Source organism: Lissotriton helveticus, chromosome 8 (assembly GCF_964261635.1).
Source record: "Lissotriton helveticus chromosome 8, aLisHel1.1, whole genome shotgun sequence".
Taxonomy (NCBI): domain Eukaryota; kingdom Metazoa; phylum Chordata; class Amphibia; order Caudata; family Salamandridae; genus Lissotriton; species Lissotriton helveticus.
This window is the reverse complement of record NC_136069.1, coordinates 1,238,437,300-1,238,456,416: the sequence shown is the minus strand read 5'-3', so window position 1 is coordinate 1,238,456,416 and position 19,117 is coordinate 1,238,437,300. Positions and strand designations below refer to the sequence as shown.

Genomic DNA, 19,117 nt, shown 5'->3' with positions numbered 1-19,117 from the left:
ACATAGTCTACTATTGCCAAAAAGTAAGATCCCACGGACGTGTCATCCACTACTTCACAAGGCCCTCACTTGCTGGAAGAAAGCGCTCACATATAATGCGTCAGAAACACCCTATGCAGGGAACATCCCACTATTGGGAATTCCGACACCACAGGGGAGACTCACGAGGCAGACATTACGCCGCTGGACGGAGAGTGGGGTGGAGATAGGGAGTTTTTTCGGAGATGACACACTTCTGGATCACGACACCTTTGTACAGGTTACGGGGACCTCTGACAGACAGTATTTAGTGCATGCCACTGTGTCCCCCTATATTCGGACGACATGGGCGCCACAGCGAACCCAACCACCTAGACACGAACTCGTACACCTGATGTACTACATGGGTACGGGAGGGCACTTGGTGCAATGGTTATATACCGGGATTAGAGCACACGCAGCGATGTCCCTCACCACATTACGGGACGCTTGGGCGCAGGACACGGGGGAGGCAATACCTGATAACATGTGGTGAATTGTACTTGAACACCCTAGGAGAGTATCAAGGAATGTAAAATTTCAATTTATTCAGTCTATGGTTCTTCACCGGGCGTACCTAACCCCGGAAAGGATCCATAGGATGTTTCCAGACTCTCCCCATTGCTGCCCTAGGTGTGGAGCGGATGAGGCGGGCTTTCTCCATATGCTTTGGACATGCCGCCACTGAAGAGATACTGTGGGGAGGTATGTCAGACACTGGGTGAGGAAGAATGTTGTGGGTAGGATAACCTGCCCGCTGGAATGTGTGCTCAGTAAACGATGAAACACATCGGTTTCTTCTCAAAGTTAGGTTTATTGGGTTCAAACCTTCTGAATTGTTCAAAACATCAAATGTAGCCGTTAATGGTTTATTATTTATTTAAAACACGTATTAAGCGCACTGTCACCTTGCAGGCATCCTGGCACTGACTAGTTCAAAGAAGCGGACGGTAACAGAGGGAGCGTGACCTTTCAGGGAGTTGCCTTGGGAAATAACCATGTTTTATTGCATACATAATGTCCATCTTATGCAGCAATCTTCAAACTCATAGATATTTTAAATCCACCCTATGCATTTTGGGTCTGAAAACCAAGACCCTTCGACAGGGGTCTGAAACAAGGGGTAAAACAGGACCAAATTAGTCACTCCAACGATGTATTCATGAAATATGTGCATAAAAAATATAGTGCTCGAAGTGGACGTGCTACCTTTAAATACCAACCGGGGTATCATGCAATGATCGCGTTTACGGTGCAAACAAACCGGATAAGGTGCTATAAAGTGAAAAAGATTGAAAACAAATAGTGATCTGAATAAAAAAGTTGAGAGAACCATAAGTCCGAAGAAAAACGAGAAGGAATATCGTAGTACGTTACAAGTATCACGAAACCGGTGTAAAGAAGAAAGCACAGTTCAAATAAATGTAAACAACACTCACGAAAGGACCGTACGGTGCCGCGTCTCAGGAAACTCTGTGGCGTTTGAAAGTTTAACAAGCCAGACTGTGATATGTGGGTGAAAGGTCACGTGATCGGCTAAGATCGTCCAATGAAAAGAAAAAAGGAACCATCACGTGATCTGAGTGTAGACGCCTCAGATAAGGAAGTGTCAGTGTGCTCGAAACCGAATAATAAAGTTACATGCAGAAGGTAAATAATGACATATATACCGTGCAGCGTGAAACATACTGAATAACAACAAGCATCATAAGACAATACAATGTTTGATGCATTTCATCGCAAACATCAAATTGCGTTCAAACATATATATGATTCAAGGGGATCAGTGAAGTTCAAAAGTCAATGTATGATATTGAAATAATGAATCATAGGAAACATGAGTGTTCTATACGATCATTCATCCCGACTGGATGAGCAGAATTGAGTTTTTTAATCCAATAAAACTCAGCTCTTAGTCTTTGTTTCAAGGGGTCCATGTCTCGGCGTTGTGGGATAGTCTCCAGAACCATGAATCTCAATTGTGCTATCTGATGCCCAGCTTCTTTCCAATGGCATGCTATGGTGGATTTCATGTTCCCAAGTCGAATGTTACTCTTGTGTTCGGTAATACGAATATTAATTTTACGTTCAGTTTGTCCCACGTATACTTTGCCGCATGGGCATTTGATTGCGTAAATACAGTTAGTGGTGTCACAAGTGCTAGTGTGATGGAGTTCAATGGAATTGCCTTTAGTAGGATGTGTGAAAATGTTTCCCATTATGATGTTATTGCAATGTATGCAATTTTGGCATTTTAACATTCCTCTCCAATTCACTGTCTCTTTCTTGGGTGTTTTCAATATTTCTTTCAAGTTCTTCGATCTTTGAAATGCAAACGTGACTTTCTCACTATATAAATCTTTAAGATCAGGTTCTGATTGGATCAGTGGCCAATGTTTGTTAATGATACGTTTGATTTTGGTAGATTCTGTAGAATATTTCATGACACATACAGTCTTCTTTCCGAGAATTTTTTCTTTCTCTTGTAGTAAAGTTTCTCTATTGAGTTTTTTGACCTTGTCAAGAGAAGTTTCAAGAATGTCTTGTGGATAACCTCTGTGTTGGTATTTTACTGTTTGTTCCTTAAGTGATTTTTGTAAGTCATCATCATTAGTGGTGATTCTTTTCAACCTAATGTATTGTGACGTTGGTAAATGCTTTTTTAAAGATTCTGGATGGAAGCTTTGAAACAAAAGGCTAGCATTCTTGTCAGTTATTTTTGTGAAGACTTTTGTGCTGATTGAGTTGTTGTGTATCATCACCTGAACATCCAAAAATGCAATAGATTCATTGTCAATCGTATGTGTGAATTTGATGCGTTCATTGTACGTGTTGAGTGCCAAGATGTTCATCTCTAGTTGTTCTTTTGAGCCCTGCCATATTACAAAGATATCATCTATAAAGCTTTTGAACATTATCAGACCTTCGGTCCAAACTTGACTGTGTAAAATATGATCAGTCTCAAATTTGTGCATAAAAATATTGGCGTATGAGGGTGCCCCACAAAGCCCATCGAAGTCCCATTGCACTGGTTGAAGAATTGTCCTAGCCACTCAAAATAACTATGGTACAATGCGAATTGCATCAACTCCAAGATCAAGATTTTTTGAAATTCTTCCAAGTCACTCTTGAGTAGGCTCCATTCCAAAGCTTCGATGCCCTCATTGTGAGGGATGGACGTATACAATGAAGTAACCTCTATTGTGCATAACCAATATGTGGTATCTTGACGCAATGTCACTGTTCTGAGTAGATTGAGGAAGGTTGTGGTATCCTTGATGTATGTGACACTCTTCTGCACGATAGGTTGTAGAAATCTATCTACGAACTTGCCAATAGGTTCCGAGATGGAACCACAAGCTGAAACTATGGGTCTGAAAGGAGGATGGATGGGATCCTTATGGATTTTTGGCAACATATACAATTGCGGTCTTCTAGGATATTTCATTACAAAAAAAGCATGAGTCTTCTGACTAATCCACTTCATTTCCAATGCACGATCCAATATTTGTTGTAGGATACGTTGATACTCTTGAGTGGGATCCACCTCGAGCGGTAGATAAATGTCTTGGTTGTGAACATAGTTACTCACGCTGTTTAAATAAAATTCAGTATCCATCACGATCAGTGCGCCTCCCTTATCTGCTTTCTGAAACGTAAGACTCTTATCGTAACTGATATTCTTCAGAGTGTTCCATTCTTTGGACGATAAGTTACTCTTGGTTGATTTATTGAAGGGTATTTTTTGGATTTCCGATAGTACCGATCTCTCAAAAGCTTCGATGGTTTAGTGCGAAAATGGTGCACAAAAGGTACTCGAAGGTTTGAAATCTTTGTCCCATGTATCAATTGTTTGTGTTTCTTGAATGTCTTTGAAGAAAAATCTTAATTTCAAATTCCTAAAAAATTTGAATAATAATATTTCAGTCTCAGCTGGATTCGAACGATATGTGGGTACAAATGTAATTCCTTTGTTGAGTAGTTTTGTTTGTGCCTTTGTTAGATTCTTCGATGAAATGTTAATGATTAGGTTGTTTTTAACATCTGGCTCCTGGTCCTTTTTGCCACTTCCTCTTCGGTTTCTTTTGCCCCTTCTTGTTGTGTTCCTGTTGTTGGAGGAGCGTTTGCTGCCGGACTTATATCTAAAAAAGCCGGTTGTTGTTGAGTAACTTGGCTAGTGGAAGGTTTAGCTGTAGTTTTACTAGCTATATTCACTGGTGTTCTTGACTGAGCTATATACGAATCGGAAACAACACTTTCTTGCGAAGATGATGTACCAGATTTTTGCGTTTGTTGCTGTGGTTGCCATTTTTTCTGATTGTATATCTCCGCCCACGTGTAAACTTCTTCAAGTTTGTAATCCAACGTGTCTCGTCGGTATTTAAGAACTTTTCTTTCATTAACTTCTTTAGCATAACGTTCTAGTTGTTGTTGATGTCTTCTAATGTTTTCTCCAAATCTGGAATTTTGTTCATTTCCAACTTAATGATCTTGATCTCCTCTTCAATTTCCATCAATGCCTTAGAGAGTTCTTCTACGATCAGTAAGATCAAATCTAGGGAACATTTGTTTAAGATTTGATACCATTTCTCTATGAATTTTGTGCTGTTTTTGCAAAGCATTGGCTTTAGAGCTATCCTGAGTCCCCGTGGTATTCTTTGATTTTTATGATAGTGAATCAATGTGGTTGCATGCAACCTCTGGTTGATCTCTTTTTTGCTCATGAATTCAAATTGTCTCAATAGCTGTGCTGTGGTTGTTTTTTGCGGAGTGAATTTTCTGGTCTCCTGTATTAGCCCATATATTTCTTTGGCAGCTTCTGCTGTGTATCCAGGAGTCTCTGCTTTGTTGGTAGTTAAAAGAGCTATGTCATCTAGTTGCATATTTGTGTTTTGGTGCACCCAGGGATGGGGCGACTGGATTAATCAATGAGAAAGTTTATTATCCCTGTGCACTCAATTTATTTAGGCAAATTATTCTATGCTTGTAGCTTAATCAAAAATGGCGCTTCATTCGTCACACCTAGTCTGACCGTGCCTTAAACATAAAGGAAGAATGTTGTGGGTAGGATAACCTGCCCGCTGGAATGTGCGCTCAGTAAACGATGAAACACATCGGTTTCTTCTCAAAGGTAGGTTTATTGGGTTCAAACCTTCTGAATTGTTCAAAACATCAAATGTAGCCGTTAATGGTTTATTGCATACATAATGTCCATCTTATGCAGCAATCTTCAAACTCATAGATATTTTAAATCCACCCTATGCATTTCGGGTCTGAAAACCAAGACCCTTCGACAGGGGTCTGAAACAAGGGGTAAAACAGGACCAAATTAGTCACTCCAACGATGTATTCATGAAATATGTGCATAAAAAATATAGTGCTCGAAGTGGACGTGCTACCTTTAATGATCGTATAGAACACTCATGTTTCCTATGATTCATTATTTCAATATCATACATTGACTTTTGAACTTCACTGATCCCCTTGAATCATATATATGTTTGAACGCAATTTGATGTTTGCGATGAAATGCATCAAACATTGTATTGTCTTATGATGCTTGTTGTTATTCAGTATGTTTCACGCTGCACGGTATATATGTCATTATTTACCTTCTGCATGTAACTTTATTATTCGGTTTCGAGCACACTGACACTTCCTTATCTGAGGCGTCTACACTCAGATCACGTGATGGTTCCTTTTTTCTTTTCATTGGACGATCTTAGCCGATCACGTGACCTTTCACCCACATATCACAGTCTGGCTTGTTAAACTTTCAAACGCCACAGAGTTTCCTGAGACGCGGCACCGTCCGGTCCTTTCGTGAGTGTTGTTTACATTTATTTGAACTGTGCTTTCTTCTTTACACCGGTTTCGTGATACTTGTAACGTACTACGATATTCCTTCTCGTTTTTCTTCGGACTTATGGTTCTCTCAACTTTTTTATTCAGATCACTATTTGTTTTCAATCTTTTTCACTTTATAGCACCTTATCCGGTTTGTTTGCACCGTAAACGCGATCATTGCATGATACCCCGGTTGGTATTTAAAGGTAGCACGTCCACTTCGAGCACTATATTTTTTATGCACATATTTCATGAATACATCGTTGGAGTGACTAATTGGGTCCTGTTTTACCCCTTGTTTCAGACCCCTGACGAAGGGTCTTGGTTTTCAGACCCGAAATGCATTGGGTGGATTTAAAATATCTATGAGTTTGAAGATTGCTGCATAAGATGGACATTATGTATGCAATAAACCATTAACGGCTACATTTGATGTTTTGAACAATTCAGAAAGTTTGAACCCAATAAACCTAACTTTGAAAGAAACCGATGTGTTTCATCGTTTACTGAGCGCACATTCCAGCGGGCAGGTTATCCTACCCACAACATTCTTCCTTTATGTTTAAGGCTCGGTCAGACTACGTGTGACGAATGAAGCGCCATTTTTGATTAAGCTACAAGCATAGAATAATTTGCCTAAATAAATTGAGTGCAAAGGGATAATAAACTTTCTCATTGATTAATCCAGACACTGGGTGAGGTCACACACATGCAGATACAGGAGACAGCCGACTACTGCCTAATGGGAGCCCGCCATCGCCCTAAAACACTGAAAGTCAAACTGAGATTTATAGATCAGGCGCTTCTCTTGGCCATCAGGGTAATCACCATGAGATGGAAATACCCCAGGGCGCCCTGTGTGGAGACATGGAGGAGAGATGCTGTAAAGTGGGGCCAGATAGAGAGTGTCACCCTTAAGAGGGAGGAGGACATTGGAAGACGGCAGACCCCCATAGCTATGGAGTGGAAGGTCATGCTACTGGACCTAGATAGATGGGACCCGGCACTATCCCAGGGAGATAGCTCACAGGCCCCACACTGAGTAGAGAGGTTTGAAGTCACTCATTCCAAGGCCAGGATTGGAGTTTAGATTTCTGTAAGCACATAGTAAAGATGTAGTCGGTACTGTAGACCGGAGAATGACACCAATTAGAGACTCTTGCGCCCAGGAGACAGGGGGTAGAGGGAGGGTTCGTTGGGGGGGGGAGTGGGAGGGGCGGGATCTTCTTCTTCAGACACAGGTACGGCTATAGGAGGTCTCCGGCACCTTCCAGAGGGTAGGTGTGCAATATCACACAACGCGGAGCCCTTTTGCAAATGTAGAAGTTACATGGATTTGTGCCTATTGAAGGGGATTACTGCTGTATGATCTACTGTTGGGGTGAAAATAGAAAACCGTGAATGTTAGACGTGTTGATTATAGATGGGATGAGCTATGTATGTACATTCATGAATAAAGAATTTATATAAAAAAAAAATCTTGTTACATTTGCTCTGCTTTCAGAGACAGAGGTCAAAAGTCAGTTTGTCTTCCTACATTTGCTTTTTGTTCTGTGACTGAAGTTAGAGGATTTTCAGCTCCCAAGAAAGGGTTAGTAGTCCCTAAAAATAGCTTGTTCTGATTAAATCTTGCTTGACAATAAGAGTGGGAGAGTGTTTTTTTCGAACCCTGTAGCAGCAGTGGCGCAGGGTAAAGAGGTATGAATATGCTGGCAGTGCCGCTGCATCACCGCCAAGTATATTGTGAGTTGAATTTTCACCGCCCATTTCATGCCGTTGAGCCCGCCATGAAAAGAGTGGCCGACATGCAACTAAGGGGGCCCTAACAAGTTCCCCTGATGCTTCTGAGCCTGGGGTTGCATGCGGGGGAGCACATGCTGTGTCTCCCTTGAACGGCACCCTCGTTCCCGCAGGGTGTGGCATGCACAACGTGGTGCATGCCACATTGTGCAGGAACATGCTGCAGGTGCTATCACTGTGGCGGTCTGTTGTTAAGGCTCTCCTATGAGCCTAACACAGCCGCCGCTGTGAGACTGCTGTAGCATCGTCGCCGCCCTAGATTCAACTCAAAACCTGTCCGGCGGTCGCAGCCCTGCAGAAGGGGACAGTCCCCCCTGATTATTCACTGCTGGAGGACAGGTTGCTCGATGGATATCTTCCACAGAAAGCAATCTCGTTAATGTATAAAAAACTGACTAACAATACCCCGAATCCTCTTGAACGATTGCGTGAGTGTTGGGAAAGGGATGGACTTGAGATTAATGATGAGGAATGGCAAGAGGCGGTTGCCTCGCCCCGCGAGGTGGCGATTTCCGCACAATTAAGGCTGGTCCAACTCAGAATATTGCAGGCAATGTATGTCACTGGGCTCTAACTGGTTCACAAGGGGAGGGGGAGGGGATGATTGCAGACGATGCTGTGGTCAAGTAGGTACCTCTCTGCACATACTCTGGGAATGTGAGCAGATACTGGAGTATTGGCGGGGGATACATGAGGTAATGCCGGAAGTACTGCATAAAGACATTCGCCCGGAGGCTATAAGATGTCTCCTTAATGTGTGGGAACCCACTGATTTGACGAGTATGGAGAGGCTCTGGGCTTCTCTGGGTGCAATGGTGGCCAAGTGTGATATGATTATAAAGGAACAAAGGTCCCTAGTATATCTAGGATCGAAGATAGGGATAAAACATAGGCCACAATGGGAACTATATTTGTCCACTGTCCAGCCGGACAGGGTATTTTATTTTTCACGAATTGAAAACACATAAAAGAGTGTAAATCAGGCACAATCCTGTACCATATTGGGAACACACAGGGAAGGGAATTTTCAGGCAAGAAAGAGCATTATTGGCCACTTGTAATTCAGTGTTGTTTGTAAGTAATGCCAAACAAGTGCTAGACACAACATGAATCAAACATAATAGTCGGGTTGTGAAAACACTTATAAACAAGTCGCCGTTTCGATCCCTTATGCTCTAATATGTGGGATCATCATCAGGACTAACAATTGGAACATTTGCCTGCCTGGTATAATCATTTTACAACCGCCTGTTAGGGAGGAAAAGGGGGAAGAAGAGAGAACAGCACATAGCTGAATTAAACTCTGAAAATCAGTAGCGCAACATTTCATTCGGATCCGACTTAACGTGAGTTCTATGTTGTGCAAGTTGTGTTGTAACCTCGATTTACACAAGAAGTGCCGCGTTGTGACGTGACTTCGAGATGCATACATTTAGGATCCATGCGGGAATTTTATCACAAAAAATAGCAGTTGGCATTCATAGTTCGTTATGAGCTTTTTAATACTAAGCAACGGAGGTTTTCTCTTTTGAAGAGACACACATGCCACCTCTCACAGTGAATACAATAGTGCTCGATCATTCAGTGCTTCTGTGAGTAGTGGGCAGTTTTAGTTGTCTTACCCTGGTAGAGGCCCAGGGGTAATCGAGATTCGTTTGTTTAAGACAATCTTTCGAATGGATGTCTCCTGTTAAGGTAAGGAGAGAACAGTGGGTATATCGGTCTGAAAGTGGCCAGAAGGAGTGTTTTTAGGGGAAAGCACCGTGACAAGTGGCATAATTACCTGAATTGGATCTGGGTTATCGTAATGGTTTGCCACGGTCTTGGATCGGTTATTAGCTGGCTGTGGAGTGCAAGGGAATGGATATCAGAGGGAATGCTTATTGTGAACAGAACCTCTAAAAGCGGGAGTCCGCCGTAATTGCTTACCTTAGGGAGTAAGATAAACTCAGAGGTATGCCAGTTTCCCGGGGGAGTCTGCAATAAAACAATTCGTCGCTTTTAGGTAAGCGATTAGACTACGGTTTAGAGTCAACCGGATTATATTATATGGACTGGGTAGTTCGAGCGCTTACCTGCGTAGTGCGATGCCTCCGTGGGAATGATGCCCTTGCGTATACTGCCGTATCACAGATACTACGAGCATGCTGGTTGGGACGCCAGATAAGCGTGCGTCCAATTGGGGGAAAGGGTAGTAGGACTACCGGTTTTGGCCGCCATCTTGGAGTGGGCTCATATTCCTTGCGGATAACTGGATAACTCAAGGGAATAAATCCGCCATCTTTAAGGATGGAACAAAGTTTATACTGTGGGTCTGTCATAGTTAGTTGCTAGGTGCCAAGTACATATTGACCAAGTGAAACGGCGAAACGGCGCAGTGATAGTGAAGGTGATAATTCATATAAAACAAAATGTAGATAAAACAAAATGTAGAGAATGATTGTGTTGACGGCGAAGAAGCAACAATGGTTAAGTTACACAATTGTTAAAAACACACAACTTGCATTGATTAACTCATGTTAATGTTCATTGTGAGCATGGACGCTGCCGTGGGGGCAACTCAATTCTCTCAAACTTAATATTCCATAGTTTCTGCAAAAAACGTAAGTTTTAAGTTATCATGGTTTAGACATTTTATAGTAGTGTGGTCCAGTCCTCAGCACGGTTGAGGCCATTTTGAATAGTATCAAACTGAATCATAGTCCTGAGCTCCTCTCTGTTCAGCATTTGTGTTAAGTTGCCTCCTCTCGATGGTAGTTTCACAACTTTAAGGATAGTCCATTTCATATCATTTTCGTTGTGGCCTGCTGAGATGTAGTGGTCAACCAAAGGGGCGTTGGCCGTGCGGCATCTGATTCGACTCCGATGTTGGCAGATGCGGGTCTTCGCTTTTTGGGTGGTTTGCCCGACGTATAATTTTGGGCAAGGACATTCAATGATATACACCACATTATTTGTATTACAGTTGGAAAATGAACGTCTTTCAACCGTGATGTTATTGTGGGTGAATTATTTACCCTCCACCGTGTAGTCACAAACGTTGCAACAACCACACTTTACATGCCCTGTGATTGGGGGTAGACCCCATGTAGAATCTATGGTGGGTCCCTGCATTGAAGTTGGCAGTGCTGCTCGGAACAGATGGTCTTTTAAGTTTCTACTTTTGCGAAATGCAAAGAGAGGTCTTTCTATGTTTATGATGCCAGCATTTAATGTAGGCCAATGTTTTATGACGGACTTCCTAATTTTGTTGGAGATAGGTGAGAAGGTCGTTACACATGCAATTCTGTCTGTCTGGTCTTTGTCTTTGGGAGAAAGCAAAACATCCCGGGGGCAGTACCAGGCTCGTTTTAAAGCTTGTCTTACTATCCTTTTCGGGTAGCCTCGGTCCTTTAGTTTGTTGGAAAGGGTTGCAGATTCCCTGAAATAATCTTCTCTACAGGAGCAGTTCCGTCTGATCCTAAGGAATTGTGAATACGGTAACGAATCCCTCAGAGTCCTGGGGTGGTTACTCTTATAACTTAGGAGTGTATTTCGCTCAGTTGGTTTCCTGAACAATCGTGTCAGGAGCTCGCCTTCTGAGGTGTAGATTGTAAGGTCCAAGAAAGGTATGGAACTTTTGTCCCAAGTTAAGGTAAAGGTCAGACCGCAGCAATTGTTATTGAGCCAGTGTAGAAATTGGGTCAATGCATCAATTGGTTGATTCCAGATAAGGAAGATGTCATCTATATAGCGCCTCCACACTCTGATCCCAAAGTGGAAGGGGTTATAATCTGTCAAGATGGATCCAATCTCAAGTTGGTCCATAAACAGTATGGCTAAGTTGGGGGCAAAAATAGCCCCCATCGAAGTACCCTTGATTTTCTGATAGTAAGTGTTTTCGAAAAGGAAAAAATTCCTTGTTAGGCAGAGTTCCAATAACTGTAGAATAAAGAGGGTCGGGACCCTGTGAGGACGTGGTCGTGTCTCAAGGGTCTTTAGGATGACTAGTAGTGCTGCGGTCTGTGGGATATTCGTGTATAACGATTCCACATCCATTGTGCACAAGGTCTCATGGTGTGGGTCGAATTGGAGATGTTCTACCAAGTTGATCATTTGCATGCTATCTCTCACATAGCATGCTGTGGATGGCACGAATTCTTTAATAAAGAAATCTACATAGGCTCCCAAAGGTTCTTGAACTGAACCACATGCGGACACGATTGGACATCCAGGCGGGTTTTGAGGGTTTTTATGTATCTTCGGCAATGTATATATTACCGGAAGACGAGGGGATTTGGTGTTAAGAAAATTAAATTCTTTCTTGCTAAGAAAGCCATCAGTGCAAGCCTGGGATGTTAGTTGGATTGCCAGGTAACTTCTGGTAATGGTCGGTATTATTGAGTTGACGCTAGATTTCTGTCTTATAAGCGTCAATCTCCTGGATGACAATACCACCCCCCTTGTCTGCGCTTTTTATCACGACATTTTTATTGGTTTTCAATGTTTCGATGGCGTTCTTCTCACTCCTAGAGATATTGTAGGGAATGAAAAATCTGGTTTTCTCGAGTGTAGCTAGGTCTCCGAATATAAGTTTCTCAAATGTTATGACTTCAGGAGGGATCATTCCAGCTGAACGGGAGAATGTTGATGGGGGGCGGAATGGGGTATTGGTACAAGGGGCACTGCTTGGATGGAGTTGGAAAAATGCTTTTAGGCGAATTGTTCTAAAGAATCTTAGTAACTCGGTATGTAGTTCCATGAAATTGGGGCGGATAGTCGGCACAAAGGATAAACCTTTCTTTAATAGTTCAATTTCTGTGTCTAGTAATGTATGCTTGGAGAGGTTAAAGATAGGAATAACCTCTGCTGAAGTGTTTGTTACCACTGGTAGAAGTTGTTCCTGGTTCTCCTTTCCCCTGGAGGATTTTGCCATCTTTGCGGTTTCTTTACTCTCCCTCGCTGGGGGGTGTTGGATTGGCCTCTGGCTAAAAAATTAGGGTGGCCCCCACCACGTTTGTTAGGAATGCTAGGTCCCTCGCCTGGGTCTGAGCTGTCTGAGGACTCTGCCGATGTGTCAGAAAATCCTACGAGATTGCGGCGGCGGTTGAACCTACCCCAAGGTCTATTTACTTGGGGGTGAGAGTAGGCTCTGTTGGTGTAGAAGTCTTTTTGGAGGTATGGATACGTATTTTCTACACTGTATTGTTTAATATCTTTTTTGATTTTGTTCGCCTTTTTATTTTCCTCAATTCTATAAAAGTCAGCTGTACTTTTTTCTAACTGCTCTAAAAGTTTTTTACATTCAGTTGTAGGATTTGAATCCTCTAGTTGTTTCTCCATATCGGCGATCTCTATTTCCAGTGATTTTAAAGTTTCTGTAGCAATGTCGATTCCAAGCACTAACCACTGTCTAGAGCAAGTAGTCCCTATATAGCTGAAGTTAGTGATATATTTAGGGTTATCGGTAAATATACCGGGAATGTTTCTGACTTGTAGGCCTAATGGGATCACTTCGGCTTTGAGGTAATCCGTTAGCATTAAAACCATCAGTTGAAGCCGGACCTGTTTTTTCCAGAGTTTTTCTAATTATTCTGGGAGAGGGCTTGAGGTTGTGCTGGGTGTTTCAGAAGTATTTGAGAGGAGAGAGGGCCCCTGGCATATTTCCTTAATGTAGTCGGCGGTGTACAATGGTGCGTGCGCAGACATATCAGATCAAGGAGGAAGAGATGGGGGAGGAGGATTAGGGTGTAGGGTACTAGGGGAGCCTGCCCTCGGCTGAGGGCTGGAAGTTTTATTGCGTAAAACCCTTGCAATCCACCGATTGCGCTAAAGTCTTTTTCAAAAAAACATAAAGACATTCGCCCGGAGGCTATAAGATGTCTCCTTAATGTGTGGGAACCCACTGATTTGACGAGTATGGAGAGGCTCTGGGCTTCTCTGGGTGCAATGGTGGCCAAGTGTGATATAGCACAAATGTGAGGGACTGATATTCCACTGATCTTGGCCTCCTGGAAAAAGAACTTAGACTGGTGTGTGTTCAGGGAGAAAACGGTCTATGTGGCACGAGGATGCCCTGGGAAGTGGTCCGCTGTGTGGCGTAAGTGGAATACCTACTGGGGAGAGATCTATGTGGCCTCTGTGACCCACTTGGAGGATGAATCATTGTCTCCTTGAAGCCCTCTCAACCTCTGTTATCTGTCTCAGCCTCATGTTGCCTAAATGTGATCACCATATGTATCATTGCCATATAATGTACACGCTGCTTTGCCAAATCTCCATGTTTATGTTTAATAAAAAGATATCTAAAATAAAACAAATCCATCTGGCGGGCTCACCAGGGGCTTGGCGGTCCTCCTAAGGGCGCAGCTGTGGTGCTGCTGCAGGAGGACCACCAAACTTGTAATCAGGCCCTTAATTTGCCTACACATAGATGACTCAGAGGAATAAATATTTGCTAAATATTTACTTTTTTATAATGGAGAGCCAATGTAACTGTTAGGTTTTTAAATTCAGTACAAAAATAATGGAATTCTCCATACCGGGTTCAAAGAGGGCTATCACCCAGAAAAAGGTCCTTAGAATAAACTTGATGTTTCTGTGCCTATGAAGAACTGAAAACTATAGAAAAGCTGTCCATGTCTTGAATCCTTTAATTCGAGGGAATACACACTAGGGTTTATCATCCAAGCCAACGAATTTTGTTGTAAAGGAGGAAATACATAAATGTCATATTTGGGGGATATTTACTTAATATACTCTCACTATTTACTGAAAGATAACCAAGCACCCAATTTTGAAGAGGCGGCCTTCTGCCCACTGATAAATGGCCTTAAGTGTGCGCAATATGAAAATAGGTTTTTCTATTTCCATATGGCTATGAATATCAATTCATATCTGTCCCAACTCTCTGTTATGCAAGAGTTTGTTACAAGGAGCTTGAATGAAAAACAATTTAGGGTCAGTGGTGTTCAGTGGACAGGGAACAAGGCATACTAGATGAGTGTGAGAGCCCTCTCTCTACTGAATTTAGTGTATCTGCCTGTTTAAACATACGCACAAACTGTAACTTGTTGAATGCAAACTCAGCTACCAAAAATGTGAACATAACTGGGGTTCTCTTTTTCTATTTAGAGAAAATGCTGTTCAGGATGGAACTGTGCCAGCAAACACAATGCAGAATGGTGGCTGTCAGAGAAACCACTGCAGCTTGAAATCACCCGTAAGTTATTAACTTAGAGTAATTTTTAGTAGGCTTCAATATTTTTTGACTCCATCTTTTGCTTTCCACTGCAGATGTATCACCCTGTGAAATGTTGTATTCTTTAGTAACTTGGTATACTTGCATAAAGTGTGATTTGTTTAATTTTTAGCCTACTGTACAGTGCATGTTATTTACTACAGAAGAAAAGTGATGGGCAAATGTCTTACTTGATAGTTTCCAATTAAAAAGTTGTCTCTTTAGCTTCAGGCGAGTTAGTTTTCTGCATGCCTCTGGCCTTAATGGGAAATTCCTTGGCAGTAAAGTTTTACATGTATGCCGATGATACACAGGTCATGTTTCAGCTAACAAATCCCCAAGCCCACTTCAGGCCATCTGACCATGCTGGGATGTCTCAGCCAATCCGCTAATCATACTTGTGTCATTGGATGGCATCTCATTTTTAAAACTAAATCTTAACAAGACTAAGCTCCTCATTCCCAGATACTTCTCCACCAACCTCAAGCCTCTTAACTGCCTTGAAATTATGGGGCCATCTCCAGCCATGATGCTTTTGTTCGAAATCTAGTAATCTACAGAGACTCCAATCTCCAACTGGAGTTTCAGACCTCAAAACTCACCAGCGCTATCTTCTGGCAAATTACGCATATGAGGAAAACGTCTTCCATTCATCACTGCTGAAGTCCACGTAACTGTATTTCACATAACTATAATCATTGCAGGATTGCAGTACAAACTTTATTTAATTATTTATGTCAAATCTGTTTATTATTTTTATAGACCTTGAATAGATACTTTATGTGTATGTATCAAACATATACAAAATGCAATGTCATAATTTCCATGCCAAACATAATTCAAACAGTAGCATTAACACTCTTTTTTTTATATACTTTATTTTTCAAATAAGGAATATGAGTCACATAGCATTGCAAACAATCACTTTTCAAACAGAAAATGTTGCTCCTGACAGTTCCGTAACAGTAGTAGTTTCACTAGCAGTGCAAGTAGCATTTATACTCTTAAACATAGTTGTGAACTGTGGGAGAGGATGGGCAAATGTGTTCAAAGAGTACATACTGGAAGCAATAAACTAAGATTGACTTAACAGTTAACCAAAAGAAAAAAAAACATTGTAGCAATTCCATAATAAATGAGGAGAAGAAAACAAATAGATATGCATCTTAATAGGGTGCCTGGGGGTTCTCTTCATTTAATACAGACAACAACTTAGGGGCAGGACCCAACTCATCCAATGACTTAGTCCCATCATACGGTTCTTCCCTTTCTCTTGCCTCAGGGTTATCAAAAGTTTAGGGGATTTCATAGCAGAGGTGAGCTATTGGTCTTCTGCGTAGTTGGTTCTTCTCCTCTGCATGGAGCGCAAGACTTTTACTCGTGGCCTACTGGCTCACATTTGGGCACCATTTAATTATCGGGGACTCACTTCTCTCAGCTCATGGCTGTTCACCTCTTGGCGAGTCCCAATGCCAGATCTATGAACCTACTTTTGTTTTCTTTAGATTTAGGTCTTAATTACAAGCCCAGGGGCAGACCATAGGAGAATGCAAGCCTTCTGTACTGCAAATCCATTTGAGCTTTTCGATCACAAACTTCCAGAACAATTTAACAGTCACACTTAGCCATACCATGTAGAAGATAGGAATTGCAATAAGTACATTTGGTGCAATAAATATCAACTGATCCTCATTTCAGATTCACCCAACTCTAAGGCATATAGGTCATGTGTAAATAATGACATTAGGTATATTTAACCTTTAATTCCTCGAGACTTTCTGTGTGCCAAAACTCTTTCACACTCTTTATCAGTGAAGTTCCTGTGAAGGCTACCCTCCCATTTCTCCCTAATCTGTAATAACCGGGGCTTGGTCCTATTTAATAGGGATCTGTAAAACCATGTTAGTAAGTGTGAAGTGTTTCCAGCCATAAAAACCATTTATAGGATTTCATGTTTTCATTCCCCATCTCCATTCAATATTATAAATTCTACTTCCATACATTGTGACACCAGGTGACCACAATCCTCTATTAGGTTGGTCTTGGTACAAAGTCCCTATAGTTAAGATTCCCACCTCAGTCCACAGAGTTAATGCCGTACAGCAGCTCAAGCCTTAATGGAACCCAGCTGGACAAGCTTATACGACTGCTTCAACGGGTACAAAATGCAACAGCCCATCTTCCTATTGAATCCATGCGACATGTGCATATCCTCCTTGTCCCCAAAAACCCCCATTGGTTTCCAGTGAAGCAACGTACTCTTTAATTCTTTGGTATTTATGCACAAGGTTTCCACCATTCCCCAGCATATTTTCCGGTGCCAAAATTCTAGCTCCACTATCCCAAATTGGTATTTACACTTCCTGGGCCAGGCATGCTCCTAGGACCAAAATGGTCTCCTTTGAAGACAGGGTATTTTCACTTGCAGCTGCTTAAAAAAGGAACACGCTTCCCCTTAATACCCATTTTTTTACTTCTCTCACTACCTTTCGAGAAAAGCTGAACATTTTGCTTTCTTCTATAGTATTGGTGATTTTTTAATAATAATAATTTATCATCTATTGAAGTTCACTATTGTTTAATGTTTGATTCTTGATTATGTTGTTGCCTCCTGCAGTGCCAAATAACCCTGGTGTACAAGTTCTTTAAATATTGCTAACTTAACAATATAGTCAGGCATAGCTACCTAGATTGTAGACAGAATTAACATAGGGGCCGTTTACGATGTTGGTGGGACCGAGATCTATATACCTGCGGTCAGACTGCCACATTACGATTCAGTCAGTCAGACTGCACAGCTCAAGGGCTGTCGGATCGCATTCCCCACAACGGAGGTGCCCACATGGGGATTATGATCCACCTTTCCGCAAGCCACTTCATGATGGTTCTTCTAACGTGAAAAGACTGGCAGAAAGGCTTTTTTGGGGTCCCTGTGGCCCTCCACTATGGGCCCTGGGGGCACCTGTAGTGAACCCCTAAACATGCCTGCATCCTGTGGCAGGGACTGCATGGTGCCTGCCACAGGGTTCAGGGATGTTCAAAAACATGCCTTTTGGCATTGGGGCTTGTGCTACAGCCCTTTTCCGTGATGCAGCAGAAGCCTCAATGCGAAGAGACATGTTTCTGATCCCCTCCACGATGGTTGGATCCTAATTTAGAGCTTGGGACCAACTATCTTTCGGCTGATTCTTTACCACAACAATTCTGATCGGATGCCCTTCCGACTGACATCATAATCAGGCCTAGTGTTTCTAAGCAAGGGCTAACAACCTGTTAATATAGCCGCCTTAGGTTTTGGTTAGTTCAGAATTACCTCCTCCTAAAATGAGAAATTAGGGAGTTCAGGTTGGATATAAGTGACAGGATAACAGAGGGCCTTCAGTATGTTAAATAATGTAGGGGCGAGTAGCTATACAAATGGGTATGCACAGATCTAGTGACAGAGAGTGCTTCTGTGAAGTACAGTTAGATGCCTGGAGAGTGTAATTTTTATGGGTTGTACTGTAGAAGTGAGATATTTTATCTGTCTCACTGGTGCAGGGCCACCCCTTTTCTACGGGTTCATAAATGAGGATCAACACTGGAGTGGAATAAAACACAAGTTTATTATATCTCATGAGATGGCTCCGTCATACAGCCACTACAAGTGCCTGAGAGGGAACGAATCTAGAACAGTTCCAAACCTGCCTTTTATACAATTTGGGTACCATAGGAATTCACCAAAAACATCGCACTTTACATAACCCTCCTTAGCATTTTTACATAACGCTTACACAACCCCTTAGGCAGCCCTTTACACAATGCTTACATGCTAAACTGTGGAATCTTGATAAATTGGAATACTTTCATAAATTATTGATAGCTACAGAGGAAGGTCATTGGTCAAAACAGAAAAATAAATTTTAAACAATCATAAACTGATAAGACAAATCTTTCTCACTTAGTGAACATTTTTAATTAAAAAACGGGCACATATGTAATCATTGTATCTATACAGAAAACAAATTAGAAAACACAGGTCCTAGACAATAATCTTGAAAATAATAATAACAATGACTACCTATTACATACATATAAATTCATAATCAATAATAAACGTTCATATTTGTTCTATAACATTGAATTAAAAACTTGACTTAAAATATTGACAAATCAAAATATAATCTTTCAAAAGATTTCATTAAAAAAAGTGGCATGACATAATTCAGTCTCTCGACGCGCGTTTCGGCGTTC

At 41.7% G+C, this 19,117-nt stretch overlaps 1 protein-coding gene across 1 annotated transcript in view; it reads left to right on the top strand.

Moving 5' to 3' along the window:
• The window catches only part of LOC144773280 (cohesin subunit SA-2-like), a 550,419-nt gene that overhangs the window by 13,592 nt on the left and 517,710 nt on the right, over positions 1-19,117 (top strand). The window contains exon 2 of the mRNA XM_078658214.1: positions 14,779-14,866. Coding sequence (XP_078514340.1) covers positions 14,779-14,866 — 88 coding nt within the window. The remainder of the gene's footprint in view (positions 1-14,778; positions 14,867-19,117) is intronic.